The 15,517-nt window shown below is 38.7% G+C and overlaps 3 protein-coding genes across 5 annotated transcripts; all 3 read left to right on the top strand.

The window, feature by feature from the left end:
* Positions 1-1,536: 1,536 nt before the first annotated feature.
* On the top strand, positions 1,537-3,034 carry LOC121750624 (tetraketide alpha-pyrone reductase 1). The gene is made up of 4 exons (XM_042145195.1): positions 1,537-1,793; positions 1,870-2,042; positions 2,110-2,654; positions 2,727-3,034. Exons 1-4 carry the CDS (start codon positions 1,661-1,663, stop codon positions 2,872-2,874), a joined length of 999 nt encoding a protein of 332 aa, XP_042001129.1. The 5' UTR covers positions 1,537-1,660; the 3' UTR covers positions 2,875-3,034.
* A 1,140-nt stretch (positions 3,035-4,174) lies between these two features.
* LOC121750195 (alpha-1,3-mannosyl-glycoprotein 2-beta-N-acetylglucosaminyltransferase-like) lies at positions 4,175-9,456 on the top strand. Its single transcript, XM_042144678.1, has 18 exons — positions 4,175-4,596; positions 5,055-5,105; positions 5,405-5,492; positions 5,624-5,686; positions 6,407-6,441; positions 6,527-6,603; positions 6,680-6,725; positions 6,849-6,911; positions 7,166-7,232; positions 7,312-7,380; positions 7,456-7,525; positions 7,628-7,689; positions 8,160-8,250; positions 8,376-8,469; positions 8,588-8,650; positions 8,729-8,767; positions 8,854-9,024; positions 9,183-9,456. The coding sequence occupies exons 1-18, from the start codon at positions 4,528-4,530 to the stop codon at positions 9,291-9,293; spliced, it is 1,329 nt and encodes a 442-aa protein (XP_042000612.1). The 5' UTR covers positions 4,175-4,527; the 3' UTR covers positions 9,294-9,456.
* A 1,727-nt stretch (positions 9,457-11,183) lies between these two features.
* On the top strand, positions 11,184-13,559 carry LOC121751625 (probable serine/threonine-protein kinase PIX13). 3 transcript variants are annotated; one of them, XM_042146413.1, is made up of 7 exons: positions 11,184-11,303; positions 11,388-11,638; positions 11,726-12,030; positions 12,142-12,277; positions 12,360-12,502; positions 12,594-12,717; positions 12,801-13,559. In XM_042146413.1, exons 2-7 carry the CDS (start codon positions 11,569-11,571, stop codon positions 13,244-13,246), a joined length of 1,224 nt encoding a protein of 407 aa, XP_042002347.1. In that variant the 5' UTR covers positions 11,184-11,303; positions 11,388-11,568; the 3' UTR covers positions 13,247-13,559. The 3 variants fall into 3 exon arrangements, with proteins under 3 accessions (XP_042002347.1, XP_042002348.1, XP_042002346.1); XM_042146414.1 differs by having other exon boundaries at positions 11,205-11,303; positions 11,376-11,638; XM_042146412.1 differs by having other exon boundaries at positions 11,230-11,638.
* Positions 13,560-15,517: the final 1,958 nt, after the last annotated feature.

Here is a 15,517-nt window from a genome sequence, read left to right as displayed (position 1 = left end):
AGGTGGGCGGTAGGGATGTGATGCGATGGAGTCTGACTGGTGATGGCGAGTTCTCGACGGCCTCAGCTTGGGAGCTCATCCGGACTCGGTCCCCTAGACACTTTGGCCTTCGCATGGTGTGGAATGCTGGGCTGACCCCGACTACCTCCGTGTTCATCTGGCGCCTCCTCCTTCAGAAGATCCCTGTTGATTGTCATGTGCAGTCCCGTGGTATTTCCCTTGCTTCCAAATGTCTGTGTTGTGTCTCTTCTTCTTCTGTCGAGTCTTTACAGCATTTGTTTGTGTCTAGTCAGTCGGCGAGGTCTGTTTGGGACTACTTTGATGGCTGGTTTCCTGATATACGCACACACATTCACACGTGCACTGATATTGCACTTAGACTAGGTTTCTGGTGGAGGTCCTCTCACAGGGCTCCCACCTTGCACATCAGCTTCATTATTCCTTGCTTGGTCTACTGGTTCATTTGGACGGAGAGAAATAGCTGCAAGCATCGCAGCATTTCTTTTCGTGCTTCCCATGTGATTTGGCAGGTTGTACATCAGTTGCGGACTTTGGTGGCGGCGGGTGTGCTAGTCCCCCTTCATTGGCGTGGTTGCACCCCGGCTGCCGATTTCATGCCCATGGCTCCTCCTCGCCGGCGAGTTCTGAGGTCCTTGAGTGTTCTTTGGCATCCACCTGATGCTCCTTGGGTAAAGCTGAACACAGACGGGGCCTTTTCTACCTCGAATGGACAGGCTGGTGGTGGGGGAGTGGTTCGTGGTTCAGACGGTTCTCTCCTGAGGGCCTTTTGCACGCCCCTTGTAGCCGCGTCGGGCTTTGAGGCGGAGCTTCTTGCTCTTCTTCATGGTCTGAGGATGGCTTTGGAGTTCTCATCACAGGTCTGGGTCGAGTTGGATGCAGCAGCAGTGGTCGCGGTGTTCACTTCAGACCGTAGGGGAGCAGCGGACGTGCGACACCACATGGTTAGCATTCGTCTTTTGCTCTCACAGTTGCAGACGCGCTTCTCTCACATCCATCGGGAGGGCAATCGAGCAGCGGATTTTTTAGCAGGTAGGGGGGTCCAGACCCCTGCCCTCACATTCTTCGATGCGGATACAGCACCTCGGTACTTGAAGGCACTTGTGAGGATGGACCAGTTGGGCTATCCGAACTTCAGATTCAGGTACCGAGATAGATGATCGACTAGGTTTTTAGTTTTTTGAATTGTATAACTATTTTCTTCCTTATGGGTTGGTCACTTTTGGGCCAGCCATGGGTACGTATGTTTTGGTTCCTTGTTACATAGCTTTTTTGCTTGATTGATTGATAGATAGCGCCCGACTTGTGGGGCTGTCTTAGCTTGATTTTCTAGTTCAAGTCACTTTCGGGCTTGGACTATGTATGTTTACGACTTTTACCATTTTGGATGATATGGACAGGTTGGGGGTCTGCCTAACCCCCCACCGCTAAGGTGTTTAAGGAAAAAAAAAATACTCCACTCCACTAGTTGCATTGAGTACTATTTTCATCTTCTTTTAGCTTCCCTACCTACTCCTAACCAGTACACAGTCAACACACATTTAGCACCACGGGCCCATACTTCATTTACGTAGCACATGCTTTAAATTTAGTCTGCATACATACATAATTGAATAAGTTGGATGAATTTGGAAAGTGACCAATGGAGGAAAGGATGAAGGATTTGGAGGGGAAGAAAGTATGCGTGACTGGCGCTTCAGGTTTTGTAGCTTCGTGGCTGGTGAAGCGCCTTCTTCTCTCAGGTTATCGAGTAATCGGCACCGTCAGAGATCCAGGTATACCTATACATTTATACTTGCGCAACATTAACCGAATCAATTCATTAATGACCTGATGAATCGCAATTCGCAGATGACGAGAACAGAGTAGGCCATCTCCGAAGGCTGGAGGGAGCGCCAGAGAGACTGGAGCTAGTTCAGGCCGATCTGCTCAAGGAGGGGAGCTTCGACGACGCCGTTTTCGGATGCCATGGCGTTTTCCATCTCGCCTCGCCCGTGCTCGGCACCCCTAAGTCCGATCCCAAGGCAAGGCCGCAGTAGCTAATCATAATTGAGATTGTTAATTGAATTGAATCGAATTGAATTTAATCAGGTTGAGATACTGCAACCTGCAATCGACGGGACGCTGAACGTGCTGCGCTCGTGCAAGCGGAATCCATCGCTGCGCCGCGTGGTTCTGACGTCCTCGTCGTCGACGGTGCGGATCCGAGCGGATCTCGGCGGCGCGGCGCCTCTGGACGAGTCGTCGTGGAGCAGCGAGGAGCTGTGCGAGAAGCTGCAGATCTGGTACGCGTTGTCGAAAACGCTGGCGGAGAAGGCGGCTTGGAGATTCTGCGAGGAGAGCGGCATCGATCTGGTGACGGTGATGCCGTCGTTTGTGATCGGGCCGAGCTTGCCCGCTGCGTTGAGCTCCACAGCGAGTGATGTGGTTGGATTGCTGAAAGGGGAGAAGGAGAGATTCGAGTGGCATGGAAGGATGGGATATGTTCACATTGATGATGTTGCGTTGAGTCAAATTCTGGTCTATGAGAATCAAAGCGCACGAGGCCGTTATCTCTGCAGCTCCACTGTCGTCGACGTTGATGAGTTGGTCGCGATTCTCTCGTCGCGTTATCCGTCCCTACCAATTCCCAAAACGTAGGCTTTCTCTCTCTCTAAATTTTGTGAGAACGTGCATTAAATTAATGGCTATTCATTTTTTGATTTCAGATTGCTCAAATATGAGAGACCACATTATGATTTGGACGTCTCGAAGCTCAAGGGATTGGGAATGACATTCAGATCTATTGAAGAAATGTTTGATGATTGTGTTCAGTCTTTAACCTTGCAGGGACTTCTCTCTCCATACAGATATTAGTATCTACTTATATTCCTATCATGTGCTACGTACTTAATGCTTCATACTAATTTTTAGTTTATGTGATAAAACTACTTGGGCCTCTTGCAATCATTGGAATTTCCATAAAAAATTATAGAGCCCATTAATAAAATTTTGGATCGTCAAATCATTTCAATTAGTTATCTCATGAGATATTTCCTAGAAAGACTTGAACTCTCGTCAACTGACGATCGTCAAGTTAAATTATAAAGATCATTAAATGATCAATTCAAGTTCAATGAATTTTAAAGATGAATTATGGGGAAAATAAAAAAGTTTAGATGTTCTCTACTTCAAAAATCGGTATTCTAAAATTTTAAAATATAAATAACTGTTTAACTTTGATTATAATTGTTCATAAGAGGTCTTATTTCAGTCACTTATTATGCATAATGTACTAACACATATACATGTATTAATTTGATGATGTGACTAGTGTATTAAATGATGTCATTTTGATTTATATATATATTTTTTAAAAAGTAAATACTCTTAAAAAATTTGTCTTCTATCGTGTCAAACGCCAAAACCCTAGTTTTGAAGAAGTAATTGATGTCCCGAATTAAAGCGTGAACAAGTACTTTGATTAAGGTCTCCTCCAACAAGCCATTGAGCTCGTTGAATCATCGCTTTCCATATGACAATCCAATCTCCTTTTTGAATTATCGTCGTCCGAATCAGATCATTTGCAATTGTTTAAGTCGACAACATGGGTAAATACACAACTCATATAAAATGTATCACATTTGTTTCATATTATTACGAAAATTTTGAAGTTGACATAAATCATACAAAAAGTTTCATTCGTGTTTCAATTTAGTACATTCCGTTATATGTATTTAACCAGCGTTAACTATTTGTCTATGTGAAGTACAAAATGTTTCATCATTGTTTCATATTGGTACACAAAGTTTTATGATTGTTTCATATTGGTACAATTTTTTTTTATAATTGTTTCATGGTTTGTACGTCATATAAGTAAAAAGTTAACACTATTTAAACACATAACAGAATGTACTAAATTAAAACACGAAAGAAACTTTTTATATGATTTATGTCAACTTCAAACTTTTTGTACTAATATGATACTAAGTTGTGTATTTACCCCGTCGATAACATCGTAGTTTCCTTTATTAATCAAAATAGTGAGACAGATCATAATTTTCCCAAATTTGATTATTTTTCGGTAATACTTATTAAAATTAGTAGAAATACAAATTACCAAACTTCATTTAATTTAATACCGATTATATGTATTTTAAAAAATCATTTCTTGAGATCGAATGGATTAAACAAGTGCAAAAATGTTTCTTCATATTCATTGATTTGGAAACCATGGCATACAAACTTCAACAAGAGGGGAGGGGAAAAATACATGCAACATTGTGTGATTTGCAGTAAAAATATTGAATGTTCAAGCTAGGGCGGATGGAATCACCTTCCGTGAAATAGCAGATTTTGATTTTCAGCTGGAATTTTTTTAACTAACGAGTTTTCAGATCCAAATTTCCCAAGTCGTTGCAGTGGTGGACTTGGGGCAGTTGCGCGTCGTTTCTTCTGTTGGAAGCTATATTGATTTTTTCGACAACCAACACCAACAGAGAGAGAGAGAGAGTATTCAATCAATCGAGAATGAGGAGGTGCTCTTGCGACTACCGGTACCTCCTCCTCGTCGCCGCCGTGCCGTTCATCTACATCCAGGTTTAACCCTATTTAGTTGCTTTTCTCTAATTCAAAATTTTCCCCTCAATGAATTAAATGGAGTATATTTCTGTATTACTCTGCAATCAGAATTTCTTAATTGTGGGTGATCCTAATCGGACAGCCAGCATATTTGGAGTCGTGATATTGTTGAGCAAAATTTTGGAATCTCATCTTTTTAGTGATTGACTTAGCTTATCATAACTGGATTTTCTTATTGATGGCTACTGCAGATGGAGTGAAGTTGTGATTTTGCTGTGCAACTATCTGAATTATGTTATGAATTGCAATAAGCCATTTTCTTCCTCAGCACATACAATCTGAATGATTTTGTTAATTTTTTTTCTCCTTTTCATTTTTTTTGTTTTTGGCAGGGTTGATTATACTGGGAATGCCTTGTGCTGCTTGTTTTGATAAAATTATGGTCCTACTGACTGATTCATTTTCTTGATGTGCAGATGCGCCTTTTTGCCACACAATCAGAGTATGCGGATCGCCTAAATGATGCTGTATGTCACCTTCATTTAATTCGGTGAATATAATAGAGACTTAAATATGTCTTATTAGTGAGGCACTCATGCTAACATTACCATATAAACCTTCTATTGCATTCTGGTTGTGGTCTGGCCACAGTATTAGTTTCTGGACCTTTTCAGCATTTTTTTGTTTCATGTAACTAAGCAAAGTTCAGAACTCTCAATTCCAAGTTCTGTCTGTATGGAGAACTTGAAAATGATTCTCCTAATTATACATCTCACTTTGCAAATATGAAGTGTGTGATAAAAGCCTCATGATTTTCTGATTCCAGATTGAGGCAGAAAATCAGTGTACAAGACAGACACGATTACTGATTGATCAGATTAGCTCACAACAAGGACGACTTCTTTCTCTTGAAGGTGCACTATCATTCTACTTCAAATTTCGATATGTGGAATCATCTCAACCTAGAGGGGTTTAGTATCTTGTTTAGGACTGCAGTTTAAAAGGATATCTTGCTGATTTTACTATTATGAGTTCTGAATTTCAGAAGAAAAGAAACGCCAAGATCTGGAGTGCAGCCAGTTGAGAGCTCTTGTTCAAGATCTGCAACGTATGTTTGTTTAACCATTCTTTTATCTCCCAAGAAACTGTTTTCAATACTTTTATGGAACAAGCTATTCATCGTGTACCCTAGTGACCTAGTCCCTACTGCTCTTGGTATGACTAATTTGAAAAGTAGAGTACTCATACAGTCGTACATTACATGCAAGAAGAATAAGACATAAGGACAATACTTCTCAATGTGGAACTCAGCAATTGCCTAGAACTACAATTGTTATTCAATTAAGGGCACCGGCAACGCAACAATGAAAGACTCTTGGTACATAGAATGTTTGTCGATTACTAATTGCTGGAATTGCACACAGAAGTCCTGTACCCTCTTTTGTATTTGTTCAAGGATTTTTTTCAAATTTTATCTAAATTCATGTAGCACCACATGCATCACTTTGTGGCATTGTTTCTCTAGCCACTGAACCTCGTTGAAGTTTCACTTTGTCTTGCTAATGGGGTTACACAACTTACACGTACTTAAAAATGTCGCTGTTATTGTATGTGCGGTTTTTGCCTCTGGGAGTATATTTATCATCATTATTTTACAACAATCAATCTATTTATGCTTCATATTTGTTTGCGCAATTGCTAGTTGTTACACATTCGTCCCCCTTTCTCCTCTTCTTTTGTAGCCTATTTTTGCTGTGGGCTTAGCCTATTTCCCCTGGTTGATGGCTGGATGTAGTATGATAATGACTATATCTCTGTTATACTGCAGGGAAGGGTGTTGAGAAACTGGTTGGTGATGTACAGGTTTGTTGAGTTGAAGTATATGATTTCTTGTCCCTCATGCTATTCCATCAACATCTTTTCACTGAACATGCTCCTGAATGATCAGGCTCCAGTAGCAGCTGTCGTGGTTATGGCCTGTAACCGTGCTGATTATCTTGACAGGACTATTAAGTCGATTTTGACGTATGATTCATTTCACTCCATTTTTTTGGCGCTCTAACTGCTAGCAGTCTACTGACTATATATCTCGTCCTTATAGGTACCAAAGTCCTGTTGCATCAAAATATCCTCTCTTCATATCACAGGTACCTAAAATTAATACTTTTAACCGTATTAGTACACATCATTTCTCAAGTATGCAGTACATAATTCAGAATAAGGAGGGATTATTACATATAGATTATTATTCTCTTTGTCATTTTGAGCAGGATGGGCCAGATCCAAAGGTTAAAAGTACAGCATTGAGTTATGATCAGCTAAGCTACATGCAGGTACTTGATTTCCATCTCATTTCGTCACAAATAGCATCATGCTTTACTAGCTGAGTTTGAAGCCAGCCAATTTCACAAGGCATTATTCAGTTTTCCCCCACATTTGCATTTTAATTTAAACACAAATATACAATGGAAATCTAGCTATTTTTCCAAGACATCAATTACGAGATGGCCGGACTTAGTTATCTCAAGTCAAAGTCTGTCATATTTACTGAACTATGATAACACTAACATGATACTCATATCTACAGCATCTGGATTATGAACCTGTGCATACAGAAAGGCCTGGGGAGATGATAGCATACTACAAGATTGCACGTAAAGTTTTCAAATTTGTTATTCTTGATAATCTGTTCTGTTTGAGCAAATTGCTATACTTTAATCTATTGTCTTACAGGGCATTATAAGTGGGCACTAGATCAGTTGTTCTACAAACATAAATTTAGCCGGGTGATCATCCTTGAAGGTGTCTATGAATTAATGTTTCTGATCCTTTCTAGTTTATTTGTTTTATTCACGCTGAGCATATCTCAACATGCAGATGATATGGAAATTGCTCCTGATTTCTTTGACTTTTTTGAGGCTGGGGCTGCCCTCATGGACCGTGACAAGTGAGGTTTTTTTACTCTCGTGATATCTGAACAATATATAGTTATGTTCATCTCCAGTTTCTGGCTAAAGCTGCTTCAATTTGTTATGTATAAACTTTGCAGGTCCATCATGGCAATTTCTTCATGGAATGACAATGGACAAAAACAGTTTGTGCATGACCCTTGTAAGTTAGTTCCTTATAAAGATTCTTCAAAACTCTTAAAAAATTGTCTGCGTACAATTTCGTAGATTCCTTTGAACTTGGGTAGATCGAGTGAACTGGTGATGCAAAAACAAGAGTAATAGGGATGAAAAATTGGTTGGACTTGGAATATACTCTCCAAACATCATGGTTGAGAAATATGATTGGAAATTCTAAATCTGAATAATGATTTAGTAGTTGAATTCCTAGAAGAATGACACTAATAAAAATCTAGTAATAGTTCTTATTTCTAAACAAATCCTAAATATATATTTTGCCTACTTGACTCTTGTATTACCATGACTCTTTGGTATCACATCTATTTAATTTTCCATGCTGATAATGTACATCATGCGCTCTATGGATGGTAATAATTTGGTGCTGATCCATTGCTCAATTTGGTGGTCTATCTACCCTAGGAGTTCATTTACATATTCACATACATCTTGCAGATGTGCTTTACCGCTCAGATTTTTTCCCGGGCCTTGGGTGGATGCTTACAAGATCCACATGGGATGAACTTTCTCCTAAATGGCCAAAGGCATATCCTTCATGTGTTGTATTTGTATGTTCATATTTATTAAATATTGAAAATTGATATTTATAAATCTAAAAGTACGGTTTATATACGTACTGCAATCTTGAGTATTTTCTTGACCAAAAATTACTTATTGGGATGATTGGCTGAGACTGCAAGAAAATCACAAAGGACGACAGTTCATTCGCCCAGAAGTATGCAGAACATATAATTTTGGAGAGCATGTACGTATTGAATCAATCTCCAGATTGCTTTATGAAATAAGTTTTAGTGTTTAAATAAAGTAGTGTGCTTGAAATTGTTTCCCTCAGTACTTGCATTCATGAGGATATTTTTTCACAGGGTTCTAGTATGGGTCAGTTCTTCAAACAATATCTCGAACCCATAAAACTGAATGACGTCCAGGTACCATTTGGCCTTTATTCATCACCTCTTCTTGTGCTTGCCGTTTTCTGAAAACATCTCATGTCATCTGTATGGAAGGTTGATTGGAAGTCAATGGACCTAAGCTACCTGGAGGAGGTAAATTCTTGTAGGGTGATTGTATAGTGTCATAACATACAGAAAATCAATTGCTTAGAATATTCTAAATCTAAAAGCATTTATAGGACAAGTATGTGGAGCACTTTGCTGATTTGGTAAAAAAAGCGACTCCTATACAAGAAACCAATGCTGTTCTGAAGGCATCTAACATAAAAGGAGATGTCCGTATATTGTACCAAGACCAGCAAAACTTTGAGCAGATTGCAAGTCAGTTCGGTATTTTTGAAGAATGGAAGGTAATTGCTGTTATAGTGGTTTTCTTGTCTTACTTTTCACAACTAACTTGTGTGTCACAACACCAACTAGAGGGTTTCCCCCCTGTCTGTGTGGAAGTAGGTAGGCCTGGAGGGAATTCATCCTCTTCAATCTTCTGATGATTTATTACATTTTGCAGGACGGGGTCCCAAGAGCAGCATATAAAGGAGTAGTAGTTTTCCGGTATCAAACACCGAAACGTGTGTTCCTTGTCGGCCCAGATTCTTTAAGACAACTGGGAATCAGATAGACTAGATGCATATTCATTCCAATAACTTGATGAGATTTTGATTGAACCATAGGTGGTTTTGCTTCTAGCAAGTTTTATACTGCATTTTACCCCATGTACTATACAAATACAGTTATAGATATTTGTTTTAATTACTCATAAGAAGAAATTTCATATTATATCATTCTAGTAGTATCCTTCTTTTATTGAGACTACTTTTTTGTGAAATTTCAAGTATCCTTCTAGTAGTATATCATATTATCACAAATACAAACTCAAAATATTCTTTTATTGAGACTACTTTTTGGGTGACGCAATTTAGTGTGGATTGAACCATGGAACTAGGTTCTTAAGATGGACGAATTTTCATATAGTACTATCTATTTAATATAGATAAAGACTACTGTCTACATACGGTTTTATTTGACCAATTTGAATGCATTGACTTGTCTTTATATATATAAAACTGCTAGCAATATCTCAAAAGAATTCCTTTAGTTGTTGAGATTCTCGTTTGTAGCTCTCATAACAAACTCTAGTTAATTTTATATTATGAAGCTCCTCTCAAAAGTGGCAAAAAGGACTTCTCAAAATAGTTGAGTTTGGGGCCAAGAATGCACTGACAATCATATTGAGTTTGGGGCCAAGAATGCACTGACAATCATAAAGAAACACTAGTACACAATGACAATTGAAAAAAAAAAAAGAGTAAACTACACAAATGATCCATGAACTATGCATTTTGCACGTAAATGATACCTAAATTTTAAAAATATTGTGGGTAGTCCATGAACTAAGGTGTAATCACATTTTTGATACATTTTCACTATTCATCACAATTTTGTACCAAAAATGCCCTCAATGCATGAAGAGCATTTTTTAACTTTCATATCTAGATATTGGATTTGATTTTTTCTTTATCTTTCTCTCTAGTACTAAATATGATATTTTCTTATAGTTTTAGTACCTAAAATGATATTATTCACTTCACTTTTTCAATCACTTTATGTCATATCTTCTTTCTCTTTTTCTCTGAATTTTAGGAAGTAAGAAATTATTAAAAAATACACTATGAAGTTCTTAAATGTATGGAATAAAATTTAAAATTATAAATTTAATTATCAAAAGAGATTTTAGCTAAATTTAATTTGATTATGATTAATTTTTTTAATATTAAATATTATAATTAATTAAAAATTAAGATTAGTTTTAATTAAAAATAATCAAATCACAATCAAAATTAAATTTTGTGACAAATTATTTTTATAATTAAATTTATAATTTTGATTTTTATAATTAATATATTTAAAAATTTCATAGTACTATTTTTTTATTTTAATTTTTTACTTCCTAAAAATTTTAGAGAAAGAGAGAAGAAGATATGACATAAAGTGATTGAAAAAATCAAGTGAATAATATCATTTTAGGTACTCAAACTATAAGAAAATATCTTATTTAGTACTAGAGAGAAATATAAAGAAAATATCAAATCCAATACCTATATACAAAAGTCCAAAAATACCCTTCATGCCTCGGGGGCATTTTTGGTGTAAAATTGTGATGAATAGTGAAAAAGTATCAAAAATGTGATTACATCTTAGTTTATGGACTACCCACGATATTTTTAAAGTTTAGGTACCATCTGGATGCAAAACGCATAATTGAGGTAGTTCCCTCTTAAAAAACAGTAGTACACTTTACATGATATTTCCAACAAATTTCATAGATTACGCTTCTAGCGTCTTAATGATTTCACTATTATTTCAATTTTCTCCACGTATTGTTTAAACACACATTTCTCACAATACTAGAAATCAAAAATACTGATAGGAGAGAGAGATGATTGGTGTTCGGACTTTGAAATTTCTACGTTATCGCTGTTTGTTGACTTGACTTTGGGTGTTCTCACTCCTCACCATTCATTCATTTTAATATTATAACTAAATTCCACGACTCAGTCTCTCTCTTTCTCCCACCTTTTGTGATGAAGGTCCACTTCTCTTCTTTATTATAGGCTATAGCAGTATACAGGTAGTGGGATCTGTCTCCGAAATTCTTAGTGATTATCGTTAATTTGTTACACAACATTCATTTGTGCTTTAGTCAACAACACAGAGTAAGAAAAAGGATCATCAAACGAAAAAGGATGCCTCTGTAACCAGGAAGATCACATCTGCTGAAGAAGAAAAAGGCTTAGGGGACGTGATGCGAGTGAGATAACTCCTAAATGATCGTCTGATTTTCGAGATAATTCACTTTGTATACTTCACAATTCCAATTTTCGAGATCAAGCAGCATGGGAATTTGCTTCAGTTCTGCCTCCGTTGATCAAAGCCCGCCGCAATCTACCAACCAATTCAGCTCAGGTATCCCCCACACGATCTCGTTAATTTGATTTGTGTAATTATTGTTTATGATGAATGGACGATAATTGATTTTTTTTTTGGCCGTAGTGGCGACGACGAGGAGCATGATGACGTCTTCTAGCGGCGGCAGCAGCAGCACAATTTCCGCCGGAAGTTGCGGTGGGAGTTTTAGTCCGGCTGGGCAGATGCTGGCGCAGCCGAATTTGAGGGTTTTCACCTTGGCAGAACTCAAGGCGGCGACTCGGAATTTCAGAAGTGATTCAGTGCTTGGAGAAGGAGGTTTTGGGAAAGTTTACAAGGGGTTGGTCGAAGACAGAGCCACCGGTAAAACAACCATAATTGCTGTAAAAAAGTTGAATTCTGAAAGTATGCAAGGGTTTCAAGAGTGGCAGGTACAATTCATTTGAAGTGCTTTCTCCTCTTTTATGCTTAATTAGCTTAGCTTTAACTACATAGCATTATTAGGGTGATTGAGATTGAAAATGGATGTTGTTTGTGTGCAGTCTGAGGTGAATTTCCTTGGAAGGCTTTCACATCCCAATCTGGTGAAGTTGTTGGGGTATGGTTTGGAGGATACAGAGCTGCTTCTTGTGTATGAATTCATGGCTAAAGGCAGCTTGGAGAACCATCTCTTTGGAAGTAATTTTCTCTCTTGATTTCAATATAATTTAGTGATGATTTTAATGGTTACTGATTTTATATATGTATGTGTCTTGGTTAGGGGGCGCGTCTGTGCAGCCGCTTCCATGGGACATTAGGCTCAAGATATTGATCGGAGCAGCTCGTGGTCTGGCCTTCCTGCACGCTTCAGATAGAAAAGTTATCTACAGGGACTTCAAGGCCTCAAACATATTGCTTGATGGGGTAAGCTCAACCTTTCAAACTATATACTATCAAACATCTAGCTCATTTTGATTCTATATATATTAACCTTGAGTATTTGATCTTCACTCAGTCATACCATGCCAAGATATCCGACTTTGGACTAGCAAAGAATGGTCCAACAGCTAGTAGATCCCATGTGACCACACAGGTTATGGGGACATATGGTTATGCAGCTCCGGAATATGTTGCCACTGGTAAGCACCTACCTACTGCTACTTGTCGAATCAAAACCATATTGAAATGAAATGAGTTGGTTACAAATACTATTGCATTGTAGGGCACTTGTATGTGAAGAGCGATGTGTATTGTTATGGCGTGGTGTTGGTGGAAATGCTGACAGGGCTGCACGCGCTTGACACCAACCGGCCTTCTGGGCAACACAGCCTGGGTGATTGGATCAAGCCACATCTATCAGATAGGAGGAAGTTGAAGCGCATCATTGATGCCCGACTAGAAGGCTATCCCAGCAAATCAGTACACCATGTAGCCCAGCTTGCCTTGCATTGCCTCGAAAGTGAACCCAAAAACAGACCATCCATGCAGGAGATAGTTGAGAGACTGGAGAAAATCGGTTCTTCTAGTGAGAGGCCTAGAGAGCGTAGAGCACAGTCCGGCAGTCCTCATGCAGTGAGTCACCGTGGCCCTCAACCACTACAGTATCGTTCTCCACTTCATCCTAAACCAGAGGCCACAGAATCCTATCCACTGCCACAGCGCTCATAAAACTAACTACTAGTATATGTGTTCTTTGTGTTCTGTCATCTTATTGTTTCTGTGATAGCTAAGAGTAGGCATAAGTGTGCCATTTTTGTGGTTGATGTAAAGTTGTGTAAAAATGTTGAGATGTTCGTGCCATGTGTTCAAACGTATGCTATTTATACGTGGAGAGACTTGATTATGTGTAGGAGATTTAAAGAGATTTTAGCTATATTACTTGATGGTTGTATTTGAGATTTCTCTAATTTTTTAAAAAATTTATATGTTTTTTTTTATCTCGTTTTACCGCAATGGATGCATTCAATCATTCATAGCCTAATATCTTCACTCCAACTCTTGTTAAATCCATCCATCGACCGATAATCTTGAATAAGACTAGCCAAACTCCCACCACAAAGCTCGTCCTTTCCCTTTTCTTGGCCTTAGGGCATCTGCAGTAAGTGGTTTATCCAGTATTTTTAATTTGGGGTGCAAAAATAATTACGATTTAAAATTTCAAAATGTGACCAATCTTTTTTTATTTTCCTTGTTATGCCTTTTCAATTATTTTTTTAAATAAAATCTTTGTCTTTATTTTTTTTAATCAAAAAATTTCATTTTAAATAAAAATAAACTATTTTATAGTACCACATAAATTATACAATTGAAATACAAGTATCCATGTTTTGTTAATTAGCAATATACCATAGATATGAATATAATGAGGAAGTTAGTTTTATAAATATGGAGTATTTTTTAATACTTATTTCAATGTAGTAATTTATATTGAGTTGTTTTTAATTTACAAAAAATATACTTTGTATTAGTCATACAAGTATCTATTAACAAATAATTAATGAAAGTTAAATATGAAAGAATACATAATTAAATTAAAAAAGAGAAATTAGTGGTTAAACTAATAAACGTATATGTTAAAAACAAAATAATTAATAAAACTTAAATATGAATTGAGAAAAAAATAAAATTGAATTAGATATGATATAGATTAATACAAAGTTAAGAGTAGAAAATGTGCTCAGTGAGTATTGAACTCTGGTCCCTAGCTTGGAGTGAGAGGCAACTTACCACTGGGCTACACACAAATTTTGTGAATGTTGGACTACATATAGTGTTAATACACAAAATTTTGGGGGTACAGTTGTAACCCCTTGTTCCAATGTGTATATGCCAGTGTCCGCAGTGGTGCGGATGTCCCGGCGGACATCCTCGCGGACTTCCCAAAAACACCTCATGTACGTCATAAGGACTTCCCACTGCACTGCCACGTCATAAGGACATCCCACTGCACAGTGGCGGACATCCTCAACGACATCCCGACGGACTTCCCACAATAATAAAAAATCACAAATTAAACAATTTATGGAATTAAATCATTTACGGAATTAAAATTTTGACACGAATATGGAGAAATTGCAACTACTTTATTTTAAAAAAAACATACATAGTACAAAAAAACATACATAATTATTAAAAAAAATTACATAGTTAAAAAAAACCGTTGTCTCACTCCTCGGATTCCCCGCCGCCAGTACCCTCGTCGTCCCCGCCGCCAATACCCTCGTCGTCCCCGCTGGTAGTCCCCTCGTCGCCGCTCTCCGCCATGTCTCCCAACCCCAAATCGCGCCGCATACTGTTGATGATATCCTTCAGTGACGACCTGTAATGGCGATCGGTCGATGTCCGCCATTCAACCATTGCACGTAACATGGTTTCATGTTGCGCGACGCGGGCGAGTGAGGGGAACTCGGGATCGTTTTGGGTAGGAGCTGCCGATTGGGCCTCGGCGGACCCGCTGGCGCTTCCACTCGCCATCCCAGACGCGGAATTTTGCCCTACCGGGCGGCGGGCTGACGATGAAGGTGTCGGGAACTCTGCCTCGGTGGGGGGGGGGGGAGTTCATGGGAACCAGCACTGCTACTGTACTCCCCGGAGGCGCTGGTCTTCGTCCGCTTCGGCCATCCAGATCCAACACCCGCAGTAAACTTGGCCGAAGTCTGCACCACAAGATACACGTCCTAATATTTGAATTCCCCGAAGCCCCCCGCAACATCTTTGAACTGATGGTGAGACAGAAGCTTCACATCCTTGGCAGACATGCCGCTGGTTGCCGAGCGGAGGTTGTTTGTGTAAATGCCGGCGAATCGGCTGAGCTGCCTCTTCAGTCGCTCCCACTGTTTCCGGCATTGCTCTCCGTTGTGAGGCTTTCCCCTGGCGGTTTGAATTGGAGGTAGCTTTGGCTAATGCGCCACCACATCCTGTCGATATTCTGGTTAGCCC

The sequence above is a fragment of the Salvia splendens genome, chromosome 10, assembly GCF_004379255.2.
Source record: "Salvia splendens isolate huo1 chromosome 10, SspV2, whole genome shotgun sequence".
In the NCBI taxonomy this organism is placed as follows: Eukaryota; Viridiplantae; Streptophyta; class Magnoliopsida; order Lamiales; family Lamiaceae; genus Salvia; species Salvia splendens.
Note: the sequence above shows the minus strand (reverse complement) of the source record. Positions and strands in the feature narration are given on the sequence as shown.

What these genes read in the sequence shown, in the direction of transcription:
- LOC121750624 (XM_042145195.1), top strand. Translation starts at nt 1,661, where the DNA reads ATGGAGGAAAGGATGAAGGATTTGGAGGGGAAGAAAGTATGCGTGACT. An exon ending in CGGCACCGTCAGAGATCCAG is followed by an intron (nt 1,794 to 1,869) that starts GTATACCTATAC and finishes CGCAATTCGCAG; the next exon opens with ATGACGAGAACAGAGTAGGC. An exon ending in CCCCTAAGTCCGATCCCAAG is followed by an intron (nt 2,043 to 2,109) that starts GCAAGGCCGCAG and finishes GAATTTAATCAG; the next exon opens with GTTGAGATACTGCAACCTGC.
- LOC121750195 (XM_042144678.1), top strand. Translation starts at nt 4,528, where the DNA reads ATGAGGAGGTGCTCTTGCGACTACCGGTACCTCCTCCTCGTCGCCGCC. An exon ending in ATCCTCTCTTCATATCACAG is followed by an intron (nt 6,726 to 6,848) that starts GTACCTAAAATT and finishes CATTTTGAGCAG; the next exon opens with GATGGGCCAGATCCAAAGGT. An exon ending in TCTCCTAAATGGCCAAAGGC is followed by an intron (nt 8,251 to 8,375) that starts ATATCCTTCATG and finishes ACCAAAAATTAC; the next exon opens with TTATTGGGATGATTGGCTGA.
- LOC121751625 (XM_042146413.1), top strand. Translation starts at nt 11,569, where the DNA reads ATGGGAATTTGCTTCAGTTCTGCCTCCGTTGATCAAAGCCCGCCGCAA. An exon ending in TACCAACCAATTCAGCTCAG is followed by an intron (nt 11,639 to 11,725) that starts GTATCCCCCACA and finishes TTTTGGCCGTAG; the next exon opens with TGGCGACGACGAGGAGCATG. An exon ending in CAAACATATTGCTTGATGGG is followed by an intron (nt 12,503 to 12,593) that starts GTAAGCTCAACC and finishes ATCTTCACTCAG; the next exon opens with TCATACCATGCCAAGATATC.